The sequence below is a fragment of the Populus trichocarpa genome, chromosome 12 (assembly GCF_000002775.5).
Source record: "Populus trichocarpa isolate Nisqually-1 chromosome 12, P.trichocarpa_v4.1, whole genome shotgun sequence".
NCBI lineage: Eukaryota > Viridiplantae > Streptophyta > Magnoliopsida > Malpighiales > Salicaceae > Populus > Populus trichocarpa.
This window is the reverse complement of record NC_037296.2, coordinates 12,122,686-12,148,015: the sequence shown is the minus strand read 5'-3', so window position 1 is coordinate 12,148,015 and position 25,330 is coordinate 12,122,686. Positions and strand designations below refer to the sequence as shown.

At 32.8% G+C, this 25,330-nt stretch overlaps 3 protein-coding genes across 3 annotated transcripts; all 3 read left to right on the top strand.

Moving 5' to 3' along the window:
* Positions 1–1,195: 1,195 nt before the first annotated feature.
* On the top strand, positions 1,196–2,739 carry LOC7454555 (F-box protein At5g50450). The gene is made up of 3 exons (XM_002318692.3): positions 1,196–1,426; positions 1,533–1,695; positions 1,788–2,739. Exons 1-3 carry the CDS (start codon positions 1,284–1,286, stop codon positions 2,526–2,528), a joined length of 1,047 nt encoding a protein of 348 aa, XP_002318728.1. The 5' UTR covers positions 1,196–1,283; the 3' UTR covers positions 2,529–2,739.
* A 5,754-nt stretch (positions 2,740–8,493) lies between these two features.
* On the top strand, positions 8,494–10,805 carry LOC7454554 (uncharacterized). Its single transcript, XM_002318691.3, has 5 exons — positions 8,494–9,177; positions 9,270–9,518; positions 9,798–9,876; positions 10,233–10,314; positions 10,413–10,805. The coding sequence occupies exons 1-5, from the start codon at positions 8,890–8,892 to the stop codon at positions 10,474–10,476; spliced, it is 762 nt and encodes a 253-aa protein (XP_002318727.1). The 5' UTR covers positions 8,494–8,889; the 3' UTR covers positions 10,477–10,805.
* An 8,458-nt stretch (positions 10,806–19,263) lies between these two features.
* LOC7454553 (nucleotide pyrophosphatase/phosphodiesterase) lies at positions 19,264–24,074 on the top strand. Its single transcript, XM_002318690.4, has 12 exons — positions 19,264–19,624; positions 20,258–20,349; positions 20,583–20,652; positions 20,758–20,880; positions 21,011–21,103; positions 21,464–21,593; positions 21,717–21,798; positions 21,874–22,006; positions 22,207–22,412; positions 22,509–22,634; positions 22,859–23,168; positions 23,643–24,074. Exons 1-12 carry the CDS (start codon positions 19,406–19,408, stop codon positions 23,946–23,948), a joined length of 1,890 nt encoding a protein of 629 aa, XP_002318726.3. The 5' UTR covers positions 19,264–19,405; the 3' UTR covers positions 23,949–24,074.
* The last annotated feature ends 1,256 nt before the right edge of the window (positions 24,075–25,330 follow it).

Here is a 25,330-nt window from a genome sequence, read left to right as displayed (position 1 = left end):
TGCGAACCTAAGGAGTAAATATTTTACACAATTGCCTCAATAAGTTGACTATGTTAAGAAATATTTTAAAAGACATGAAGAAATATTTTACACTATCTTACTCATCATTATAAGATTAGAATTTCAAAAGGTATAAAAACAGAAATAATTAATGAATAATTTATTAAACAGTAATTTTAGAAACAAATACCCTTATCATTATAATTATAATTTGATTATACATGATCTTGAAATACTTACTTGTTTATTTTTTTATTTTTAAAAAATTATTTTTGATATCAGCATATCAAAACAAAATAAAAATATAAAAAAATAAATTGAAAAAAATAAAAAAATAATTTTTTTCAAAAAAAATAAAAGTTTTTAAATGTAAAAACACACGGGCTGTTAATGGAATTTGATTCGGCTCTTGCTCGATCAATGAACCAGCCACCTCATGGGATCACATTTCGAATTCATTCCTCGAGCTCTTTCTTTTTTCCCGAATTTCACGCTGCAACGCACCAATGCCTTTGCACTCGATTAGAGTCACTGCGGCATCTGCATCCCAACACCCCCAAGCACCCAATCTTTTACTAATAGCTTGTCTTTTCCCCAAGCTCTCACCTGCCCTGGCTTTGGCCATCCATGGGGCCACTTTGACCACTACCTGACACGCCCATCGTCCATTCTCACCTTTTCTTCTTTTTTAAGAAGAAAAATAGAAAATAGCCTGTCCTCTAGCAGAAAAAATATACTTGGAAATGTATTCATGATTGCATACGAAATACATCTTAGTAAATGGAGTTAATAATACTCTTTATTACAACTTTATTTGTATTCTTTATCGACATAATTAGCTTTGCTACCCTAGTGATTAAAATATATATGTTTTCTTACCTTTTAAAATATATTAGATTGATAGAAAAAGATTTATTTTTAAAAAAATACTTAATCTCAAACAGTAAATGTGCAAATTATCATAAAAATAATATATAAAAAAAACTAAATCATTCTTTAAGATTTGTCCATAGCTACTAGTCAAACAATATATTGTACTAGCGTACCGCACATAATTAAGGAGAGCAGGTAAGAAACTGAGAAATTGTCTACAACAGGGACATTGATTTATTTTACGGCAAGTAGAGCCCACTTCGAAAACAGCTTTGTTTGGCAGTGCCTCTATCTCTAGCATGACGAGGCCTTATATAAGACCCGACAAATGAAACGGCTCGTGAATACCATAATCAGGAGACAGTTCCGTACCCAGCTTTCAAAATCTCAAGTTTCACACCTCTGCGGGCATGGCTCAAAGGAAAAGATTACGTACAATCACTGAGAAACCTGATTACTTTGATCAGTTACCAGACGATCTTGTTCTAAATATTCTTTGCAAGCTTAGTTCTTCTGCCTCTTGCCCCTCCGATTTTATTAACGTTCTCATCACGTAAGTCTAGTCTTTGAAGATTTCTTCTTGTTATGGTTGGTACGAGGGTTTAATTTTGTTTGCATGATTGTTGATGTATTGGCTGTTTCGAATATGGAAACAACAGATGTAAAACATTAAAGCGGTTGGCCACCAATCCTTTGGTTTTGTCGAAAGCTGGAGCTAAAATGTTTGCCATGAAAGCAGAACGTTGGTCGGATTCGGCTCACCAGTTTTTAAAACAGTGTGTTAAAGCAGGCAACAGTGAAGCCTCGTACACGCTAGGAATGGTCAGTGTATATCTATTTTCTCTACTTTAAAGAAGCCAATATTATTTGTCGATAAAGATTGAAAGTTTCAAGTTTTTGGTGTTTTAATCTAGATCCGATTCTATTGCTTACAAAACCGAGGAAGTGGAGCGTCCTTGATGGCAAAAGCCGCTATCAAGTCGCATGCCCTGGCCATGTATTCTCTTGCTGTCATACAATTCAACGGCAGTGGAGGCTCAAAAACTGATAAAAATCTCCGAGCGGGGGTGGCTTTATGTGCTCGAGCTTCCGTTTTGGGTCATGTCGATGCGCTTCGTGAGCTCGGCCATTGCCTTCAAGATGGTTACGGAGTCCCTCAAAATATCGTCGAGGGACGCCGTTTATTAGTCCAGGCTAATGCAAAGGAGCTCGCATTATCCTTACGTTCCATGATGACATGGAAACCCCAGCAGCAGCAACAAAATCTTCATCATGCTTGTACGGTGATGGGTACCGCTATCACGGGATGTCCATTACTGAGTGATTTTGGATGTAACTTACTGGCTCGAGAGGTGCACCCAGCGAGCAAGTTCTTAAGGGAGTGGTTCGAGTCGAGGAGTGGGGCGTTGGATGATGGCTTGAGACTATGCTCGCATAGTGGATGTGGGAGGCCCGAGACAAGGACACATGAGTTTCGCAGGTGTTCGGTTTGTGGTACGGTAAATTATTGTTCGAGAGGATGCCAAGCACTTGATTGGAAAGCGAGGCATAAAGTGGAATGTGTCCCGATGGATCAATGGCATGGAGTATTAGAAGATGGTGGAGATATGGTGGAAATGGAGGAAGGTGATGAGTATGTGGATATTGTTGAATGATAGAGATTTGATGCAAATCAGGATAAAGAAATCTTGCCTTTTGAAACTGGGAATTCTTGATAGTAACTCTTTCACCTTTTTCCTTCTTTTTGTATTTTATTTATGTACATATGTGAAGGGTTTTGGAGTTTATTTTCTGTGACTTAACAAATTAAATACAAGGAATAGGACCTTTGGAAGAACAGGTCCCATTTCATTATGTTGTTAAAAAGCATGTATACTGGCAATATATATATTTTATAAAAACCAAGCCACCAAGCAAAAGAAAAACAAATTTTAACCTCCGCGGTATAGCTCAACTAGTTAGGTTTTAGATTTACTTTCTAAAAATCACCAGTTTGAGTCTCACAAACCTCAAGGTCATTAAAGACTTACATGGTTGTTAACTTTAGAGCCCGTGTGATTAGTCGAGGTGCCTGCAAGCTGGCCCGAATACTCACATTAAAAAAACAAATTTTTCTATAAAAAAATAAATAATATAACCATTTCAATTAATAATTATAAGACACCACCAAAACAGCTTGCCGACATCCCAATCGATTTCTCCGAATTGGGACAATTTCATATAGTTCAAATATTGTTTTTTTAAATAATCAAAATTAATGTTGAATTATTGCTGGGATATTTTTAAGGTGATGCATGATATAAACTTCAAATCAATTAAACGAAGGGGAACCATCCATCATGTCGTCTGAATTGATTTGGAATTACTTTTGCCATCTAACTTCCCAAGGATAGGATTAAATTGAAATGAGACGTGACAAAGAGAGGGCCCAAAGTTGTTTGACAGCCACCAGCCAAAGTACTCCAAGAAGTCCAACCGCGTTTTTTTTTTTTAATTTTTCTTAGTTTTAAATTAAAATATATTTTTTGTACTTTTATATTTTTAAATAAAAAAATAAATTTTAAAAAATAAAAATATTATTTCAATATATTTCCAAACAAAAAAACAACCGTTGTTTTTAGAGAAACAAGAGACAACAATGGAATTTAATTAGGGTGGTTAATTGATAATCACTCTAAAACGTTGATGGCCGTTCTTTCTAAGTAGAAAAATCAACTAGATAATTGCAAAAGCAGACTCATTATTTTAAGAAATAAAATAAAAAAGGATGGAAATTATTTAATTGCTTGAAGAGAGACCAGTTCTTCTTCCAGGCCTTCAAAGTCAAAACAGGGTTGATAAATTCTTGTTTGAATTCATCCTAACAACATTTTCTTGGTGTTTTGTGCCCGGCAATTGAAAAGCCCGCGGTATAATGCCGTGGCATCCTTTTCAACTATTTCCATTCCTGCAGCATTCGTCTTTCGAATGTTGAGGCATATTAAAAAAAAAATATCAGCAAGTGATTAATTCATTTTATGACCCGTAGGAGGGTTTTTTTTTGTTTATTTATTTAATTTAATTTAATTTAAAAAGTCTTGTACATAATTCAAACATAAATGAAGGTCAAATAAAACGAGTTTTGAAATACCATCCATTGTGAGGAGGTAGAATCCTCGGAGAAAGAAAGAAACTTGTCCCATAAATTTGACCTTCATCAACTTCTTCTCGAATTGAGAAAGAAGTTTTCCCACGATTCGATCTGATAAGAGGATGGGAATTTCATTTTCAAGTATTTTTTATTTGTAAATATATTAAAATAATATAATTTTTAAATTTTTTTTTTAATATTATTATATCAAAACGATGCAAAATCATAAAAAATTAATTTAATAAAACAAAATCAAAAAAATTTAAAAGTAATTTTTAAATACAAAAACAAACACGTTCGAAATCATTCATTTAAAAGATAATTCAATGTTGTTTTTTTTTTTTAATATAGATGAGCAATACACCTATATTTCTAGGAACAAAGATTTATGTTTCACTATCTATTAAATTAAATTAAATTAAAGTTATATATTATATATTTATGTCACATCTCAAAAATTAATTAACAAACACCAAACAACACTTATTGCGTAAAGATTATGCATTTGAGAAACACTTTACTCTTAAAAAATCATTGAATTCTCTAAAATCTTTGAATCATATGAAGCTTATGTGATAAACTAGACTGCAGAATCATAAACCCGTTTTATTGGGGTTCTTAGTGGATAAGTTTCGTGTGGTCATTAATTTCACAATTTTGTTAACTTAAACTAATAGATTAGATGCATTTGATTGAGAATTTATCTATCGATACATCGAGGATGTAGGCAAGTAGTTTGGACATCTAATCAAAGACTTATCCTATCATATGGAGATTTTTTTCCATGTTTGCAAAAGAAAAAAACCCACCATTAAGTTTTTGTTTTCTAGTTTTTATAATTGTTATATATATATATATATATATATATATATATATATATATAGAGAGAGAGAGAGAGAGAGAGAGAGAGAGAGAGAAAAGTGATAGGTTAAAAAATCATTGAGAATTGTTTTTTAGTTTCTATATATATATATAGAAAAAAGTAATAGGTTAAAAAACAATTAAGTTTCAAATCATTGGTTAAACTGATAATTTAAATAATATAAAAAAAAACCCACAAACGAGTTTATTCAAATTATCAAACAATTCAATGCTAACCAGCTAGCTGAAGAAGAAAAAAAAAAGAGTCAAGCTTCAAAACAAAAAAGAAAAAAGAAAACATGAGCTTAAAAATTAGAAGGAAAAACTAGGCGAGCTTTCAAAACTTAATCTAATATAAAAAACTTGCACCTTGTTAAATCATAGACTCGAGTTCAATCAAAAAACTTAAATGTCATCTAATTTAATTTTGATGGATGTAATCGTTAAAAAAACTACTAATAAAAAAAACTTGTTAAAAAAGAGAATAACAAAAAAAAGACTAAAATCTAACATGAAAAATTCCTATGAGAATGAAATATATATAAAAAAATTATCTCAAATAAAAAAAAAATAGTTAAAAGAATTAAGATTAAACCTGAAATATTAAAAAAATTATAAAGAAATAAAATTAAAAATTATTTACAGTATGATAAATTATTTATAAAATAAAAAAATAATTATTAAAAATAACTTAATAGAATCAAACCGGAAAAAAAGAAGTCATTAACTACTCAGTTAATGTCTCATTAACATAGGACCTTTCCCTTGATATTTCCCTAAGCTATTATAAAACTTGTCTTATCATTTGTTATTTCTTTGTAGGTGTTTTGGCTTTCAAGGCATGTTTTGTGGCATAAAGGCCTGTTTTAAAGCTGTGAAAGTTGAAGTGATCACCACCATTTGTGTATTTGTTTCAATTTTTATGGTTTTTTTTTTGTTGTTGGCATTATTGAAAAGTAATCTAGTAGATAATGTGAAGTATATGAGCTAAAAACAAGCAAAAATACACAATTTTAGACCAAATGTTTGATTAAGGAAAACATGTTTCACTTAGAAGACTGACTATAGGTTTGCTTAAACATTATTGTGTCAGTGATTGAGCTGATCACTTTCCCCTTCCTTGAATGCTTCCAAATATGCTTAATTATGTATCAATTTCTCATGGTCAACTCAATGTTTCTTTTTATGGAACATAATTGATTGAATCTTACTATTGTGATAATTAATGCTTCCTCATTAATTATTGCTTTGATTTTTGTAATTTTCTCATCAGCTTTTTGCAACAACGTGTTTGTATTTAAATTCTGACACGATTTGGTGGTTTAAGATAATTATTTAACTCATTGTTTTTATATTTTAAAAGTATTTTTAAAAAATTTAAATTTTTTTATTTTAAATTAATTTTTTAATTTTGTTTTAATATGCTGATATTAAAAATAATTATTTAAAAATGAAATAAAAATTATTTTAATATATTTTTAAATAAAAAAATATTTTAAAAAATAACAATTATCACCCTCGTAAGCACCCTTTGTATATAACTTCCAATCATGGAAGTGCTCGCAAGTCATTTTGACACAATTTGGGCTGTTTAGGATCATTGTTTACCTTATTATGCGTTTGGAAACGAGATTATATCCATGTTTTTTAAAAAAATAAATTTGTTTTTTTTGCTAAAAATTAATTTTTTTTTATGTTTTAAATTGTTTTGATATGTTGATCTCAAAAATAATTTTTAAAAAATAAAAAAAATATTATTTTAATGTATTCAAATACAAAAAACACTTTAAAAAATAATCGCAACCACACTCTTCTAAACATGAAAGTACTTGCAAGTTGTAAGCAGTACTCTGCCCTAACAAAAAAAATCTGACAATCACACGTAAATTATTTATTTCTTTCCCATGAACATTACTCTATTTGCAATGCTAATTGCTAAACTATAGGCTTCATTGAAATGTCGTCTTTTATGAAACAAGTAAATTGTACGAATCTAAATGGGTTTAAAATGATCCCGATACTTACTTTGTGTTCATGAACGTTACTCTATTTGGTGCTCATGTATTGTCTGGAATGCTGCGAACAATGGCACGTTTTTTCATGGTCATGCTGTTATTTCATGTCATAAGCAATGATCATGGTTTAACGTTACTGGTTATTAGGGAGCAGGGCTGTGTGCATCAATTGCTAAGCATCGCTAGCTGTTAAAGAGCAAGTCGATCGTTATGGCTGCCATACACCTCTGCTCTTTGTTATATGTTACTAACGATGGAGCTGACATTTAAATTTCTAATTCTTGTTTCCAGGCACTATTGATTTGCAAGTACAAAATTACTTGTTCTTTCTTAGAGGTTGTGCTGCGTAGTCGGATCAAAATACTGGTTCAAGTTCATAAACTTTGATGTGTGTCAGAATTGTAAGTGCTGTTAGTAAAAGCTGCTGTGGAGGAAAACAAGAAACTTTATGGTTCTGATGCAAGAAATATCAGCAAGATACAACTTAATTCAACATGATTCACAGCTGAATCAATTTCTGAACTTTCGGGCTTTGAACATGGTTTCTGTATTCCAAGATCAGTTGGTTTTCTTCAGATTTAGTAAAGATATGGGTGTAAAACCAGACAGGACATTCGAGTTTGGGTGGCGTTGCCCTTTACAGCTGTGGATGACGTAAATACTATGAAGGTTGATGTTATTAGTCTAGTCTTTTCCCGACAAGATTAATTACAAAACTGATCATGGCCCCTGGTTAATTCTCTTCTCCATGGATATTTGGTGTTCATGTATTGTTTGGAATGCTGCGAACATTGTTAGCCTGGAACTACTGTACAGTGATAATTTCAGTGTGCTTTAAACTTGTCAACACATGTTCGATAAAAGCCTGTATTGATTTTCAATGTCAAAGCTTTTGCACCTCGGAGTCCATGTCATCTGACATTCATTTTGGCCGTGTCTTCTTCTTTTTTTTAAAATTCCATTTTCTGAAAATACCTTGTTAGTCTAGGTGAGCGAGTAAAACTCCGGCTGTCCCAAGCTCTTACAAGAAATACATGTCCTGACTCGAATTTGAGACCTGCTGTGCAAATCTCAAGCCCTTTATCATCACGCTACGTTCCTGTTTAAAACAAGCATATTTAAGCTCTTTTTGGCAAGATTGTGATTTGACATTTCGTATTTCAGCTAATGTTTAAGAACTCGTTGACTCAAGACAGTATAATTGTTAATTTGAATGTGTGCCTATTTGGGTGAAGAGAATCATTGTTTCCGAGGTAAAGAGTTGCAGATAGGATGCTCTGGATTCGAGTCAGTTTCTTTTTAATGAAGAGATTTCCCTTTAAAATGTCTTGAACAAGAAGTTCTTGCCTTGGACATGGGATCTCAGATTGCGTTGGCTACTTTTTATAAATTTTTTTTTTAGTTTAACGTGGGTGTCCGGATCAGCTTGCGCGCACCTTGACTAATCCAACAAGCCTTGAAGTTGAGCAATTTCTATAAATAACTCTTGTTATTAGGTAAACATTCCAAGGCATTTAAGCTCATTCAAGGATTTAACATCAATTTATTGAATCATCCACTTCATGGGATCTTCATTCTATATCTCTTTTCCATAGATTATTTATCCTCGTGAATTTATTGATTTAAATATTTAAAGAACTTGTTTTGTATGAACAACCAAGCCCGGTGGCAAAACCTATATCTAAGCCTTCACATTTCAACCCCAGACGCCGAAGGTTTGCATCATTTCATCCAGATAAATAAATAAATAAAAATTTAAACTATTTTTTTGGGAAACTAAATCTTGGGTGGAACTTTCAGAAGCAGGGTAGAGCACTGGATTCCTAGGGATTATCTTTGTCGCTGCTTCCCAAGTATAATTCGTAGTTCATTATCCCCAAAACAGACTGTTGAAGCCGATGAAAAAGACGGCATCGTTTCAGCGATATCAGAATTCAGAAGGGATGCTACACGATATTTTGAGCGTTTGAGGAAGGGAGGGAGTGGGTGACTAGTCAATCAAAAACAAAAATGTCGAAATCAATGGAACAAACCCTAGAAGGGGAAGACGACGACAACAACAACAACAGAGGAAGCGGATCAAACCCTAATCAATCACAAGAATGGGAAACAATGGCTCGACTTTGGCTCAGTGCGTTTCCTGGAGTGAAAGCAGTGAGTGGGACCGAGGTGGAGTCATGGATCGATTCTAATTACTCATCTTTACCTTCTGATTTACAATCCATGCCTCGTTCAGACCTCGTTGATCGCTTGCTTTCTATTCAAAATTACATGAGGCTCCCCGATCACAGTCAGCAGGTACCTTGCGCTTTCATCATCATCATCATCATCAATTCATCATCATCATCAAAGCATTATGAGCTAAGTAGTTGCCTTTTTTCCTATATCAGGTGCCGGAGACGAATCAGGTTGATGTTCCACATGCTCGATTTCAACGCACTGATCAATGGCTGCCGGTTTATTCCTGGCTGGAATCTTTGGATAAAGATGAGGTGGTCAAGTCCAAAGATATTTCTGATTGGCTGGCTGAGAATCCAGGGATTAGAGAACAGCTGTTCTCTAGACATTCTAGATATCATTTGATGCACTACATTAAAAAGTGCCACGTAAAGATACTCAAGAGGAGGGAAAGGAAGAAGGTAACAGTTGCTAATCATCTCAGCTCTTTTTTATTTACGAATCTGTTGGCGTCCAAATACATAATTATTTAGAGGAGATAAGAAAGGTAGAGAGAAAAAGAAAAAAAGGAGCTTAATTGGTAAAATTAAGAAAACAAAGACTTAATCCATCATTAAAGACTTGACTTGGGAGTCTTAATTGCTACCTTTTGCATTGAACTTTAAGATATTGCCATTATTAATCAATTCCATTTGACCTTTTTTCTTGTTACTTTAGTAAGCTATGTTTTGTTTGAACAGGGTGTGCAGCCGACTGACAATCCCGGTTCTCCGAAAGTTCAGAAGAATGTGGAGGTGAAAGAACTGACACCAGTTCCAAGTATGTCTTCTTCACGGATTGTGTTTTGTGTATTCTGGAAATGACAGGATTTTGCATTCTGCACAGCTTTGTGGACACTAAGCCATTCCATAATATGATTGCATTACATCAAATGGATTTTTATATAGTGGCAAAACAAAATTTGATTGATATTCTTTCAAGATTGTTAAAAATAATCTCTTGTAAAGCCAATGGAATCACTCAAGTTGTTGCTATGACAACGAAAGTGACTTGGTCCAGATTATGCATAAATTCGAGCAAATACTTGTGTTTTGGTTTGATGTCCAAATCTTCCTCCATGCCTGTATCTTAAACTGGATGTAATATCTTGGTAACTGTAATTTTAATGCTTGTAGTGTTCAATCCTTTGAACAATATACCTAAAGACAGTGAATTGTATGTGGCAAAACGAAATGAGGCTCTTCAGAAATATGAGATGTAAGTGAATATTATTTTTTCTTTTGTCCAGTTGCATTCTAGATTTTTGGTTTTTCAAATTTGAGTTTCCTCACTAGTTATTGTTTTTGAAATTTCAGTTTGTTGGAGTTGGAGAAGAAGCTCTCCCCTCACTTTTCAAAACGTGAGGCTGTAAACCACTGAAGCAAATCTTGAATCAATTCTCCATAGGCAGATGTGAAATAGCTCAGGTGCTGCTAGTGATTTTTCACTAGCAATGAGTTTTGTAAACAAGTGACTAGTGGATGGTATGCTAACGTGCCTCAAGTTTTGTAATTAAGAGCTATCCTTGCTTGCCCTTTCAATGCCTTAGTTGTCTAGGGCGTTGACGTTTTTGGCTGTTCGATCAGAAACTGTAAGACACATTAAAAGCGAAGAGTGAGACTCTGGGAAGAGCACCTTTAGCTAACATTCAAGAAAACTGTAGTTGCCTATGGAAGAATTAAATTTGTGAACTTGTTTGTGGCTTTAAACCGACTCTTGATAAATTAAAGTAAAGCTTGATCCCAAGAGTTGTGCACTAGGCTTTTGGGAGCATAGTATCAATGAAAAATGCTCGTCTTGTAGGAGTTGGTGTCCCTCAATAAGATAGCTTCCCATTAAAATGTCCGATGCTACCAGCCAGAGCTTTCTCTCTCGCACTCTCTAGCTGGGCACCAGATTGGGGATTACCAAGACAGAAAGCATACCTTCTTCTCATGCTGCAGACTGGGAAAAGGTGAGCCACGCATGATGTATTCTTAATTGAAAAAAGGAGAGCCTGATGTTTTGACCTCGCACCCAACCGGATCCATGAACAAGCTCGTTTCCTCTAGGCCACTGCTAGGCCTAAAAGAGGGTACGGGTGATGGACTCTAGCACCAGACGTTCTGTGATCAGATTTCGACGAGAAGTGCTTGCATCTTTGTGCCATGACATTAACAACAAGGACAACGGGTTGCTAGCTCACTATATCTCGTATTGACATGACCGCAAATGGAAAAGAGAGGGAAACAGACAAGGCCTCGACTGGGCTAATTACTTGAGTGCTTAATTAACCAAGGCGTTGGCTCTACTTTTAGTTAATTTATAGATAGTTTTCCAACTTTGATGGATGTTGACCGAGAAAATGACAAGAAAGTCGGCTTATCTAACGAATTCACACTTCAAAGACTTTGGTTGGATGCCTATGGGTAGACTGGGGGTCCTCTTGTTGTAGCAGCTCACAGCAAGAACGGAGCTGGGGTTCAGCCATTGTCTAAGACTGCTATCCACAAGGCTGTTTACGCTTTTCATGACAATGCTTCTATCAAAGCATATGTTCTTGGTGCAAAGGTAATATTTAGTTCTTGTCAACATGTCGCTTAATGAACATTTGTGTCACACTGTCTCTTGAAGTCATTGAATATTGAATACCATTTTTCTTTTTCATTGTTGTTCTTTGTGTGTTTATTGGAAGTCTAATGACATGTGATGAAGTATTTGTGTATGTATCTTCCTGTGAGTGCAGTTCTTGGATCTGGTTTTTGTTATGAGCACCTTACTCCATCATTTCATTGAAAAGCTTTCACATGTCTTTTCAGGAGCCGTAGAAACACCTTGCAGAATAGGAAGCCTTTAAAGCTTACCCAATTCCACAACTGTTGAATAACAATCAAGTGAGGGTGTCAAGGCATGCCTCGGAGGTGGGGCAAATGAGCCTCTGTTTCAAGAGAACACGTAAGAAATGGAGTGACAATGTAACTGCTTGTGTTGTTGCTGCAAGCACAAATTAATGGGCTTCAAGGATTTTGATTTAACTCATTGCAGTTTGATGTTGACCATGCAAGTGACTGCCAAGTCAAGATAGCTGACATTATAATTATACATTATACATTATTATACATATAACTGGGAATCACTAGGGGGTCATGGTTTTTCACACCCAAATGCGCTGTTGGTGGATTACAACAGTAATTTATAATATTATATATATATATATATATATATATTTTTTTTTTCCAACTTTTCTCTTTTTTTCATTTTTTTTCCAACTTTGCCCTTTTTTCTTTTTTTTCTTTTTTTTTCAAAATTACTTTCCGACTTTCCTATGTTTTCTTTTTTTTTCATTTATTTTTTTTTTCAGAATTATTTTTGTTGATTTTATTTTTTAAATATTGAGCTGGTTAAAAATTTTGTTTTATAATTTTTTTCCTTTAAAATACTATGGATTTCTACGGTGTTTTCCCACATAGTTTTTCTATTTTTTTTATTTTTTAATATTGTATTTGTCGATTTTTTTTGTAATATTGAGCTGATTAAGAATTTAGTTTTGTTATTTTTTTCTTTAAAACATTGTTGATTGCTACAATGTTTCTCCGCATTATTCTTTTTTTTGTTTTTTTATGATTTTCTCCGAAATTATCTTTTTTTATTTTATTTTTTAATATTGAGCTGGTTAAAAATTACAGTTACAATATGTGAGGAAAGCACTGTAACTTTCCTCGTAAATTACTGTGGATTGCTACAGCATATGGTTTTTTTCTGTTTTGTTATGTTTTTTCCTGAAATTATCTTTGTCAATTTTATTTTTTAAATATTAAGCTGGTTAAAAATTGCAATTACAAGTAAATACAAGTTTTTCCTCACAAAACACTATGGATTGATACAATTTTTTCTCGCGTGATTTTTTTCTAGTTTCTTTTGTGTTTTCTTTTTTTATAATATTTTTTTTCAAAATTATCTTCGTTGATATTTTTTTTAATATTAAGTTTGTTAGAATTTAACTTTGTAATAAAACTTAATCATGTGGGGAAAGCACCGTAGCTTTCCTCACAAAACATTGTGGATTGCTACAGTGTCTCTCTACATGATTTTTTTTTTATATAATTTTTTCAAAATTATCTTTGTCAGTTTTATTTTTTTAATATTGACATGTTTGAGAATTATAATTACAAGTCATTACAAATAAGGCTAAATCATGTGGGGAAGCACTGCAACTTTCATCACAAAACACTGTGAATTGCTACAGTGTTTCCAACATGATTTTTTTCACTTTTTGTTTGTGTTTTTTTTGTTATTTTTTTTCTAAAATTGTCTCTGTCGATTTTTTTTTAATATTGAGCTGATTAAGAATTTAGCTTTGTAATTGTTTTTCTTTAAAACACTGTGAATTGTTGCAGTATTTTTTCATATAATTTTTTTATGATTTTTTCCAAAATTATCTTTGTCGATTTTTTTTTTGAATATTGAGTTGGTTAAGAATTATAATTACAATAAAGCTAAATCATATGGGGGAAGCGTTGTAGTTTTTATCACAAAACACTGTGGATTGCTACAGTATTTCTCTAAATGGTTTTTATTTTATTTTATTGGAGAAAGCACTGTAGTTTTCCTCACAAAATATTGTCAATTGCTACAACGTTTTTCCTCATGGGTTTTTTTCCTTCCAAAATTATCTTTGTTGTTGTTTTTTTAATATTAAGTTGATAGAGAATTTAGCTTTGTAAATTATTTTTGCTTTTTATTAACAGAAAAGTTAAATCATATGGCGAAAGCACTGTATCTTTCCTCATAAAACATTGTGGATTGCTACAAATCATTTTGTTCAATCTCTAAGTTTTTTATCACCAACACAACCTTTTTTTTTCCGTCATGAAATATTTGCTCCATCATATATATAGTGTTTATTACTTATCTAGCGCTAGTTCACAATTATAACACTATCAAGTGTATTTGTTCTATAAGCCCGCGGCAGCGCACGAGCATGTCATCTCATTATAATTATAACAAAAACTAAAAGAGTTTAGTGGACCTTTCCTGTTTGTTTAGCCACAAATTATTGTGAATTAAAACATTATAATTATAGAATTGTCTTTGCCAAATAAATTTTCTAAACATGTAGTTAAGGGTAGGATTGTCTTTTTTATGAAATACATTAGGTATTAAAAGAATGATTGGGGATAAAATAATCCAATTAAGTTTTTTGGACTACAATATAAATACTAATTTACTCTTCAAGTCACAAAATTTTAATCTTTGGGTTGAGAGCTTCTTTTGTTTTTTCATAAAAAAATAAACAGTTAAGATATAATCATGCCCATGAGGGAGGGAAATATGTATGTATTAAGGGGTTTTTTTTTTCTTTTTATTAAAACAGTTCAAATACAAAATTACTCTTGGGTTTCAACAAAAACAAGGGTGCATGTAGACGTGTTTTCATCATTTTCATATGGTTTGATTGTAAATATCATGTCGGTCCAAGGGTAATTAAGTATTTGTATGTATATAAATTATTGTTTATATTCAGAAATAGCTGACACATGCTGAGCACGCGCCAATGGGTGAACGACGCCTACCCTATTTGGGTGGTGTGTGCGGCCCCAAAACAGAACCGAGCACTGCCTTACGGAGCTGCGTTCAATGCTCCTCGCCACCCAGGCATAGTGGCAATGCGTGTGTGCCAAGGCGGCCCACGAAGGAGCTCTGGTCATGGTTCCCCCCCTCTCCCCTCTATTCTCATAGAAAATTGTGTTGCCTATTGCAAAAAATAATAAAAACAAGAAGATCTGGATATTTGTTTAATAAATTTTATGTGGGTCTGGCAACCAAGGCGCTTGGGTTTTGCATGGTTGTCAGACCTAAGACACTTCTGTATAGGAGTTATATATATACATGTGTGTGTGTGTGTGTGGTGGGGGGAGTAGGGGGGCGAATCTGGTGGAGGGAACTATTTGGTCAATGCTTGCCAATAAAAGTTTAAAGGCTTTAAGTGCTCTTAGATTACTTTTTCTTGGGTGGAATTTATCTTCTAAGATGAGTGTTTGAGGTATGTACCATACTTATTTTATATTGTGGGTTCAAATACATAGATTAATACATGAAATATTTTTACAAATACTTAACTAAGTTATTTAGGTCCTTGGAGTAACAAGGAGTTGACTCCTTGTTTGCTAACAGTTGTTGAGATTTTACTTCTTATTTAAAAATTAAGCATCCATACTTTTTTTGTTCATCATGTCACTTTTTTATTTTGAGTTTCTCGAACAATGTTTATGTTAGATTGATGTCCCTTTATATTTTATAATTTGATTTTTTATATGAAATTCCAAACAATTTAAGCAAGTTTTTTACATGTTATTTATCTCTTACTTGAAATCCAAATTATATATATATATATATATATATATATATATATATATATATATATATATATATATATATATATTACTAGCTCTTGATTGCATGTTTAAAAAGTATTTTTTTTATTTTTCAATTATTATATAATTAAAAGCATCACGTGTTTTTAAAAATAACTTGCAGTAAAACACGTGCAACCTATACTGGAGTATAGAATGTTTTCTAATGCTTAAAACTTGCGATAGAAATATCTGGTTTTCTTCATTTTTAAGGGAGAATTCTCAGCAAGTAACTGAGGAAATTCTCAGTAGATAAGAATTTTTTTTCCATAAAAAAAATATGAAACTCATTCAAATCAATAACTAAAGTTTCAATTCTTTTTATTTTTTAAAATATTATAATCACTTAAATATTTTTTTATATTAAAAAAAATTAACCCAACCTTATTTAGTGGATAATGAGTTGAGATCTTGTCCTCGTTGTAGTTAATTGAACAAAAAAGAAAAGGATAAGACATTAAATACCTGTTTTTTTTTTTCATTTGTCAGCATTGGTGTTTGGATTACAGTAATAATTATTTTTTAAAGTAATTTTTTAATTTTAAAATATATTAAAATAATATTTTTTAATTTTTTAATTTTATTTTTAATATTAATACATAAAAAAGATTCAATAACAAAAAAAAATTAATTAAAGTAATTATTTTTTGAGAAAAATAGATTTAAACCTCAATGAGTAGTGAAGTTTAATTTGATTAGCTTATAAATTTACTTTTCAGAAATCAAATTTTATAATTACTAAAAACTTATATATTCATTAATTTTAGGACTTGTAAGATTAGTTAAAATGTATATAAGCAGGCCGAATTTCATATTAATCTAAAAAAAATGACAAATTAAAGTATTAATTCACGTGATGTGGTGACTTGATTCCATATTAATTAAAAAAAATGACAAATTAAAATATTAATTCACGTGGTGTGGTGACTTGATTCCATATTAATTAAAAAAAATGACAAATTAAAATATTAATTCACGTGGTGTGGTGACTTGATTCGCCGAATTCCATATTAATCTAAAAAAAATGACAAATTAAAATATTAATTCACGTGGTGTCGTGACTTGATTCATGATCGTCTATCTTTGGCTATGATGGCAGTCAGATTCGAGGGAGATGTGCAATAATTTCGTCTACCAATAATAATAATAATAAATTGTTATGAATTATTGAAGATTTCTATATATATAAAAACACACGCGGACGCGAATATGAGAAAAACCGTGAATCTGACCGCCTAAAATAAAATAAACACTGCAATTATTTAAGTTGGCGAAAAAAAATAATTAGCCCGGCCCTGTTCAATGGATATAGTTTAGATCTTGTCGTCATTGTAATCAACTGAATGAAGAAGAAAACGACAAGATATTAAGGCTGCCTGTAATTATGATAATATTGAAGGTTTAAGGTATTTTTTTATTTAGAAATATATTAAAATAATTTTTTATTTTTAAAAAATTATTTTTGATATCAATATATCAAAACAATCTAAAAAATAATTTTTTTATTTTAAATAAAAACAATTTAAATTTTTTGAAAACACGCAATCCAAGCACACCTTAAATAGAAGATTTTCTTTACCAGGTATTAGCATATACTTTTAAAAATATATTAATTTTTAAAAAAAATTATTTTTAATATTAACATATTAAAATTATTAAAAAAATTAATTTAAAAAACAAAACTAAATGACAAACACCCCTGAAAAAACCAGACAAATTCGATGAGCTCTGAATTTATTGATTAACCATTAATTCACGTGGTGTATTGACTTGAATCATGCTTGTCTCTATCTTCCGCTCTGAATTTTTTTTTTATTTTTTAGTGAGTTTTTTTTATTAAATAAAATAATTAAAATCGTTTCAGAATATGATATTTTTTTATAATATTGACAAACACTTTTTTTATTAGTTATTAGTTTTTATTTATTATTTTTTAATTATATTATTAAATTAACAAAATTATAAAATTCATTTAAATTAATCACTTGCATTCCAATAATTTTTTTTAAATATTGCAATCACTTGAATGTTTTTTTAATATATTAAAACAATTAGTGGATACAGTTTAGATCTTGTCCTCATTGTAATTAACTGAATGAAAAAGAAAAGGACAAGACATTAAATATAAGATTTTCTTTTATTAGGTGATGAGAGTATGTTAACACTTCCTTTTAAAAATTATTTTTTGATGAAGAAAATATTAAAATAATATTTTTATATTTTTTAAAATTTATTTTTAATATTAACATATTAAAATCATTTAAAAATATTAAAATAAATTAATTTAAAATAAAAAAAACATGTTGAACCTAAATGATAAACATCCCTTGAAAAAGCACGACAGCCAACAAATGGTGGGTGAGCTCTGAATTTATTGATGGACCTCTAGCCATAACCAATAATTCACGTGGTGTCTTGACTTGACTCATGCTTGTCTCTATTTTGTGCTTTGATGGCGCAGTCAGATTCGAGGGACGACGTGCAATAATTTCGTCTACCAATAAAAAAAATAATAAAATTGTTATGAATTATTGAAGATTTCTAGATTTATAAAGAGAATGTTTCTTTTCAAGATAGCTTTATGCTGTGGTTTAAAAAAAAATTAAAAAAAGTATGAGTACTTGAATTTAAATTTGTGTTTAGTAAAAATTATGGAAGTGGTTTATATGCAGTAAAAAATATGTAAAAAATATTTAATAATTGTGTTTGAAAGTGTGGTTGTGGTTGCTTTTCAAAATATTTTTTACTTATAAATGCATCAAAATATTTTTTTAAAAAAATATTTTTGATATCAACGCATTAAAATGATTTGAAAATACAAAAAATATTAATATAAAGTAAAAAAATAAATGTTTTTAAAATTTTTCAAAAACAGTTTTGAAATGCAAAAATAAATAGAATTTTATGAAATTTAATTAAAAAATTATATAAAAACTGTATTTCAAACTTAATTTTTTAATGAATACAAAATAAGTTTATTATTAAATATTTTATTATGTTTATTGCATCATAAATACAAAAACAATGGCAAAACAAAGCCAAAAACACACAAAACACGACGGACGCGAAAATGAGAAAAACCGGGAATCTGAACACTGCAGAACAAAACACTACGGACACGGAAACTGATTTTCCGAGGTTGATAAGCGGAACCCCCTAGCTGTTCATGGATGATTTATTTGAGTTATTGTTTTGTAAAGTATTTTTTATTTAAAAATATTTAAAAATTATTTTTAAAAAATAAATTTAAAAATAAAAAAATAATTTTATATAAAAATCAGTTATGCGGGAAGAGAGTTTCAGTGTGAGTCTGTTGGAAACGTGATTTTAAAAAAAAAAAAATTATTTTTTTATATTATTTTGATTTGTTAATTTTAAAAATAATTTTTAAAAAATAAAAAAATATATTTTTAATATATTTTTTTTAAAAAAAACTTTTAATCGTACCCCTGTCACATCTCAAACATATCCTCTGACATTATCGGACATTATTGATGTTCACGAGGTCATTTCTCTATTACCAGTGGGTGGTTCAATTGGCTCACAACTTGTTTATTTAAGTGCAGTTTTGAGTTCTTGAAAATAGAATATATTATTATTAAAATAATTTTACCCTTTAATAAATCGATCTGATTAGATGGATTCAATGGATTTTTAGATACTCTGATGTACGTAAAGAAAAAAAAAAAAAAAAGTCATTCCTCACGTTTTATTTAAAAACTGACAACAAAGCTCAACCACATCCTTTCATGCGGTATATATAGCTACAAGAAGGACCATTGACGTAACCATAGCTTAATTTTGGGGGCGCGTGAAGCTTTTTTAATGGCTCTCTGCTAAACCTAGTGGGCTACTTGCTTGGCTAGCTTGGGGTCTGGTCTTCTCATTTCTGGCACGTAAAAACCAGTTCAGGCAAAATGAAAGAGACCGTTCATCACTTTCCAGTAAACATTTTGGCGACATCCTCAGCAGTACTCGTGTTTTGGTTGCTGTGTTTTGCAAACTTGACCTTTGTTCAAGCTGATATTCATGGAGCTGGAGAGCAAGCACTTGCCAAGATCGACATTTACAAAGCCACTCTGGCGCTTGATGGCTCCGCTCTCATCACCGCCTACCCTCGCATTCTTGGCTCTCTGGTAATGACTCTGACCCTTTGATCCTAATCTACCTCTCACAGCTTTGGCTATGTTGTCATAAATATTTTTAATCCAACATGGATGCCCTGCCATCTTTTCGACTGGATATATAGATTTAATCTTGCTGCCTGAAAGCTGCACTTTCTATCTATATTTTGTCTCATTTTTTAGTAATGGTGGAAGTGTTGTGTTATCCCCTCATTTTTTTGGAGGAAGAAAACCTTCAAACGTGAAATCTGCTCTAAAAAAGTATAATAACTGGACCAATCTGTTCAAAGATGTTCTTGTACAACAGTACTCGACTGTTGCTGGATTTTTATTTCGTATTAAAAGGCGGTATTTTGAATTAGGGAGCGGGAAAAAAAATTGAAGAACCAATTTAACTGAGAAAAAGAAAAACCCGTAAAATTAAACCTTAGAGACCTAAAATATTGTTTTTAAACTTGGCATCATGTATGATAACCCCAAGCATTCATCATATTTTGTTAATATAATTTTATTTTCAGCCAGAATCTAGTTATTATACAACATACTGTATGGAACACATTGTAGGTAACGTGGTTTAAGAATATTTTCTTAACAAACATGGCAAGTAATTCTTAGGTTTTTTCCCCTTTATTTATGTGATTGCAGGGTGAGGATTCTGAATGGATAACGGTGAATATTATGAACGAAAAGCCATCTGCAGATGATTGGGTTGGAGTTTTCTCTCCTGCAAACTTCAAGTAATCCTCTTCAATGTGCCAATATGAACTGCCTGGTCATGATTCTTTGTGCCTGTAATACTGTGATTAACTAGTGCATTACATCAATTAACACTTAAATCTTTTTCCTCGCTCGTCAAGCTTTTTCTACGTAGAAATGCTGTTGTAGGACCAAAGTTGATAACTACAACGTTTAGGAAACTTCATGCTCATTTTAGTATTTTACGAATTACAACTGTGTTTTGGTATGGCAGCGCATCCACATGTCCACCACAAGATGATCAATGGCAGGAAAGTCCGTATATCTGTACAGCCCCAATAAAGGTGTGTACAAATGTGATTGTAGACATTGAGTTAAGGTTAACAGTCGAATCTTACAAGTCAAGACATCTCTAACTTCATCTGTTACGTTGGATGTCCTTGTTTTAGTACAAGTATGCGAACCATAGCAATCCGGAATACACAAAAACAGGAAAAGGTACTTTGAGATTTTTGTTGATAAATCAGCGAGCAGATTTTGCCTTCGTATTATTTTCAGGCGGGTTGTCATATGTGAGTTTTCTTACTCCTTTTTTTGCTTTTGTTCTGCATCATCATTTTATTCTTACTGTCCGAATGATTTACTTTTGAGGAATGCTTATGATGTTGTAAAATGGCCTTGTTCTTGCTCAATTTCTTGCAGCCAAAACTGGTGTCTGTTTCAAACAAATTACAGTTTTCGAATCCAGAAGCACCAGTATACCCGCGGCTTGCTCATGGAAAATCTTGGGATGAAGTGAGTCTTTATAGACAATATTCTCACATATCTTTCAATGAAGTTTGTCTGATTTAACTATTAACCCCCATAAACAAGTTAAGGGCATTCTAGTGGTTGTATACTGAGTCTTAAAGCATGTATTCGTCTTATAAAGTTCCATGTGAGTCCATGTATGAATTACGTGTGTGTGAGTGTGAGAGAGAGAGAGAGAGAAAATGGAAGTTATATAGCCCTGAAATATAGTTTCCTTTTTAACATCGAGATGATAATAATGGTGTTTTAACTTTCCAACATCGACTTTCAATGTTTGGCTTAAGCAAACATTTTACCATTGTTATTGTTATTATTGAAATGTTACTGAATTTCTATGTTTCACAGATGACTGTAACATGGACTAGTGGTTATAATATAGATGAAGCTGTTCCATTTGTTGAATGGGGCATGAAGGGTGAAACTCCAAAGCGCTCACCTGCTGGAACATTAACATTCAAGCAGAACAGCATGTGTGGTATGATTTGGTTCACCTGCACATGATAGGACTTTTTTTTTTCTTAACCTATTCATATCCTTTATCACGTTCAATTGTGTCTGCTAGAAGGCATGCAATGATGAGCTTGTTTTCACTTCCCAGGTTCACCTGCACGAACAGTTGGCTGGCGTGATCCTGGATTCATACATACAAGTTTTCTGAAAGATTTATGGCCTAACACAGTGTACGGAATTAGAAAACATACCTTTCTATCTCTGAAAAAGTTTCAAACAACTACTAATTGGTCATGTTTTTTCAGGTATGCATACCGAATGGGTCATATCTTATCCGATGGTTCATATGTTTGGAGCAAGGTGTTTTCATTCAAATCATCTCCATATCCTGGACAAGACTCATTACAGCGTGTCATAATATTTGGTGACATGGGGAAGGTATGTATGTTGTCTTTGACAATCTTAGCAACCTGTGCTTTTATATCAGCAACGAGGAAATCTATATTACTACTTGTATGCTCGTCGCAAATAATGCACAATCTGTGCTTGATAAACACAAGATCGTCCTTTATGGAAGAAAACATTCCATATGACTTGTGCATACGTTGAGATTTACAATTCTATCAAATGTCTTTCAGGCGGAGCGTGATGGTTCAAATGAGTACAGCGATTATCAGCCTGGTTCACTCAACACTACAGACCAACTCATCAAGGACTTGGATAACTTTGATATAGTATTCCATATAGGAGATTTACCATATGCAAATGGGTACATTTCACAGTGGGACCAATTCACAGCACAGGTGCAGCCCATTACATCCACTGTTCCATACATGATTGCAAGGTTCGCACCCTTGCGCTTGAACAATTACAAATGTGTTGGACACACACACACACGGGGTTTACAATAAGCTTATTGGGAATGTTTTCTTCTTTGCAGTGGTAATCATGAACGTGATTGGCCAAATTCAGGCTCCTTTTATGACACTTCAGATTCTGGTGGAGAATGTGGTGTGCCCGCAGAAACCATGTACTATGTTCCTGCTGAGAACAGAGCTAAGTTTTGGTAAGTTGCATAAAATGTACCTCAATTAATTCTCAGATTAAGGATCTTGTAAAAGAATTATATTAACAAAAATAAAATAAATAGGAGGAAGGAAGATAATAAGCATTGAGCCATGACATTTGAATCCTGAAACAGCCTAGGATCAACAAATGCACCTGTATTTTGCAATTCTACTATCCAGTCTAGTTTTGTGGTGAAATCAATTAAAATCCATAAACATACAGGTACTCGACGGATTATGGCATGTTTCACTTTTGTATAGCTGACTCTGAGCATGACTGGAGAGAGGGAACTGAACAATACAAGTTCATTGAAAAATGTCTTGCATCCGTTGATAGACAAAAGCAGCCATGGTTAATCTTCTCAGCGCATCGTGTCCTTGGCTACTCGTCTAACTCTTGGTATGGCCTAGAGGGTGCATTCGAAGAGCCCATGGGGAGGGAAAGCTTGCAGAAACTTTGGCAAAAATACAGGGTAGACATTGCATTTTTCGGACACGTCCACAACTACGAGAGGACATGCCCTGTTTACCAGGTATGCACACTTGCAGCAGTACATGTATGATTTTATCCATTACAAAGAATTGGATACAGGTGCCATTTGTGACATGCTATTTGTAAAGGCTTCGTCCTTTTCTTTCTAAGAGTTGCAGATGACAATTGCATTTACTTAATATTATCGTTAATCTATGGTGAAATGTTAAATCATCAACTATAAATCTGCATTTTGAGCTCTAATTTAGATGGCCGTTCCTGTTGGGGCAATTGATTTCATGCTTAGAAAAGGTTTGGAGGGTATTTAATGATTACCAGAAAGTGATACATAACATCTATAGTCTGGAAAAACATCTTGGCCTTATGAAACTATCACATCCTGTCATTGGCCATTGGTCACCAGTCCCATTATAGCTTCTAATTGCTCCTCCTCAAATTCCTCAATATTGTGACTGCAAGTTTAGATAATTTCATTTCATTTTGCTTATTTTTACTATTTGTGTTGATGATGTAGAATCAATGCGTGAGCAAAGAAAAACATCATTATTCAGGCACAATGAATGGAACTATTCATGTTGTTGTTGGCGGGGGAGGAAGCCATTTATCAGAATACAGCAGCGTGATCCCAAATTGGAGTATTTACAGAGATTATGACTTTGGATTTGTGAAGTTGACAGCATTTAATCATTCATCTCTGCTCTTCGAGTACAAGAAAAGCAGCGATGGAAAGGTCTATGATTCGTTCACCATTTCAAGGGACTATAGAGATGTCTTGGCCTGTGTGCATGATAGTTGTCCCGCAACTACTCTGGCAACTTGAATCGTCTGTAATAAAAATTCCCTGTCAAATGACAGAAGCATTCTTCTTGGAATGATGCTGTAATACATAACAATGCTCTCTGATAATAAGGTTTTCATGGAATTTATTCTTCATGTTTATTCTGTATTTCTGCTACTCCATTATTGTAAATCGATAAGAGAAGAATAGAATTGAGAAGAATAGAATTTGCTGGAATGAGAATTATTATTGATTGCATCGCATATTTATACAAGAGTATATACAGTTATTCTCATCTACTAGGAATCCAACACTTCCTCGGAATTCATTGTCCTATAGACTTAGTATTACAGTAGGGAACTCATGTAAGTTATTCATTCCTAATATATCTCTAACAGGATTCCTAACACTCCCCCTCTCAAGTTGGAGAGTGGATGTCCTGCACTCCCAACTTGTGAATCATAGGAATGAAGACATCTTTTCCTAAGGGTTTGGTGAAGATGTCTGCCAATTGATGTTCAGAATGAACATGTCTTGTTATCACTGAGCCATCTTGAATTTTGTCCCTGATATAGTGACAGTCCATCTCAATATGTCGGGTGCGCTCATGAAAGACTGGGTTGGCTGCAATGTGTAATGCAGCCTTGTTATCACAATGTAGCAAAGCAGGTTCATGATGTAAAAGGCCTAAATCCCTCAACAGACATCGGAGCCATGTCAACTCACAACATGCTCCTGTCATTGCACGATACTCTGCCTCTGCAGAGGAGAGTGAGACTGTTTTCTGTCGTTTTGATCTCCAGGATATCAACGAGGGTCCAAGGAACACACAATAACCCGTGGTAGACCTCCGAGTCAGTGGGCAACCTGCCCAATCTGAGTCTGAATAGGCTCTTAATTTGTAATCAGTGTGTGAAGGAAAGAATAACCCTTGACCAGGTGCCCCTTTCAGATATCGAACAACCCGAAGAGCAGCTTCCATATGAAGCTTCTGGGGTTGGTGCATAAATCTGCTCAGAACATGCACAGCGTAAGTGATATCTGGTCTTGAAACAGTCAAATAAATCAATCTACCAACCAATCTTCTAAAACGACCCGGATCTTTGAGCAAGTCGCTCTTGTCTGATAATTTTAAGCCACGTTCCATAGGTGTATCAATAGGGGCTGCACCCAACAATCCTGCATCCTCAATAATTTCCAATGCATATTTACGTTGAGAAATGAAAATGCCGTTCTTAGAAGCTGAGAACTCTATACCAAGGAAGTATTTTAAGGGGCCAAGATCTTTAAGGTGGAAATGGCTATGCAGAAATTTCTTTGTCATAGCGATACTGTCGGGATCGTTTCCAGTAATCAAAATATCATCAACATATATTAAAAGGGCAGTGAAGGACTTATCTCGTTGTCTGGTGAATAAAGAGTGG

What these genes read in the sequence shown, in the direction of transcription:
- LOC7454555 (XM_002318692.3), top strand. Translation starts at nt 1,284, where the DNA reads ATGGCTCAAAGGAAAAGATTACGTACAATCACTGAGAAACCTGATTAC. An exon ending in TTTATTAACGTTCTCATCAC is followed by an intron (nt 1,427 to 1,532) that starts GTAAGTCTAGTC and finishes TGGAAACAACAG; the next exon opens with ATGTAAAACATTAAAGCGGT. An exon ending in CCTCGTACACGCTAGGAATG is followed by an intron (nt 1,696 to 1,787) that starts GTCAGTGTATAT and finishes GTTTTAATCTAG; the next exon opens with ATCCGATTCTATTGCTTACA.
- LOC7454554 (XM_002318691.3), top strand. Translation starts at nt 8,890, where the DNA reads ATGTCGAAATCAATGGAACAAACCCTAGAAGGGGAAGACGACGACAAC. An exon ending in TCCCCGATCACAGTCAGCAG is followed by an intron (nt 9,178 to 9,269) that starts GTACCTTGCGCT and finishes TTCCTATATCAG; the next exon opens with GTGCCGGAGACGAATCAGGT. An exon ending in AGAGGAGGGAAAGGAAGAAG is followed by an intron (nt 9,519 to 9,797) that starts GTAACAGTTGCT and finishes TTGTTTGAACAG; the next exon opens with GGTGTGCAGCCGACTGACAA.
- LOC7454553 (XM_002318690.4), top strand. Translation starts at nt 19,406, where the DNA reads ATGAAAGAGACCGTTCATCACTTTCCAGTAAACATTTTGGCGACATCC. An exon ending in GATTTATGGCCTAACACAGT is followed by an intron (nt 21,799 to 21,873) that starts GTACGGAATTAG and finishes ATGTTTTTTCAG; the next exon opens with GTATGCATACCGAATGGGTC. An exon ending in GTTCCATACATGATTGCAAG is followed by an intron (nt 22,413 to 22,508) that starts GTTCGCACCCTT and finishes TCTTCTTTGCAG; the next exon opens with TGGTAATCATGAACGTGATT.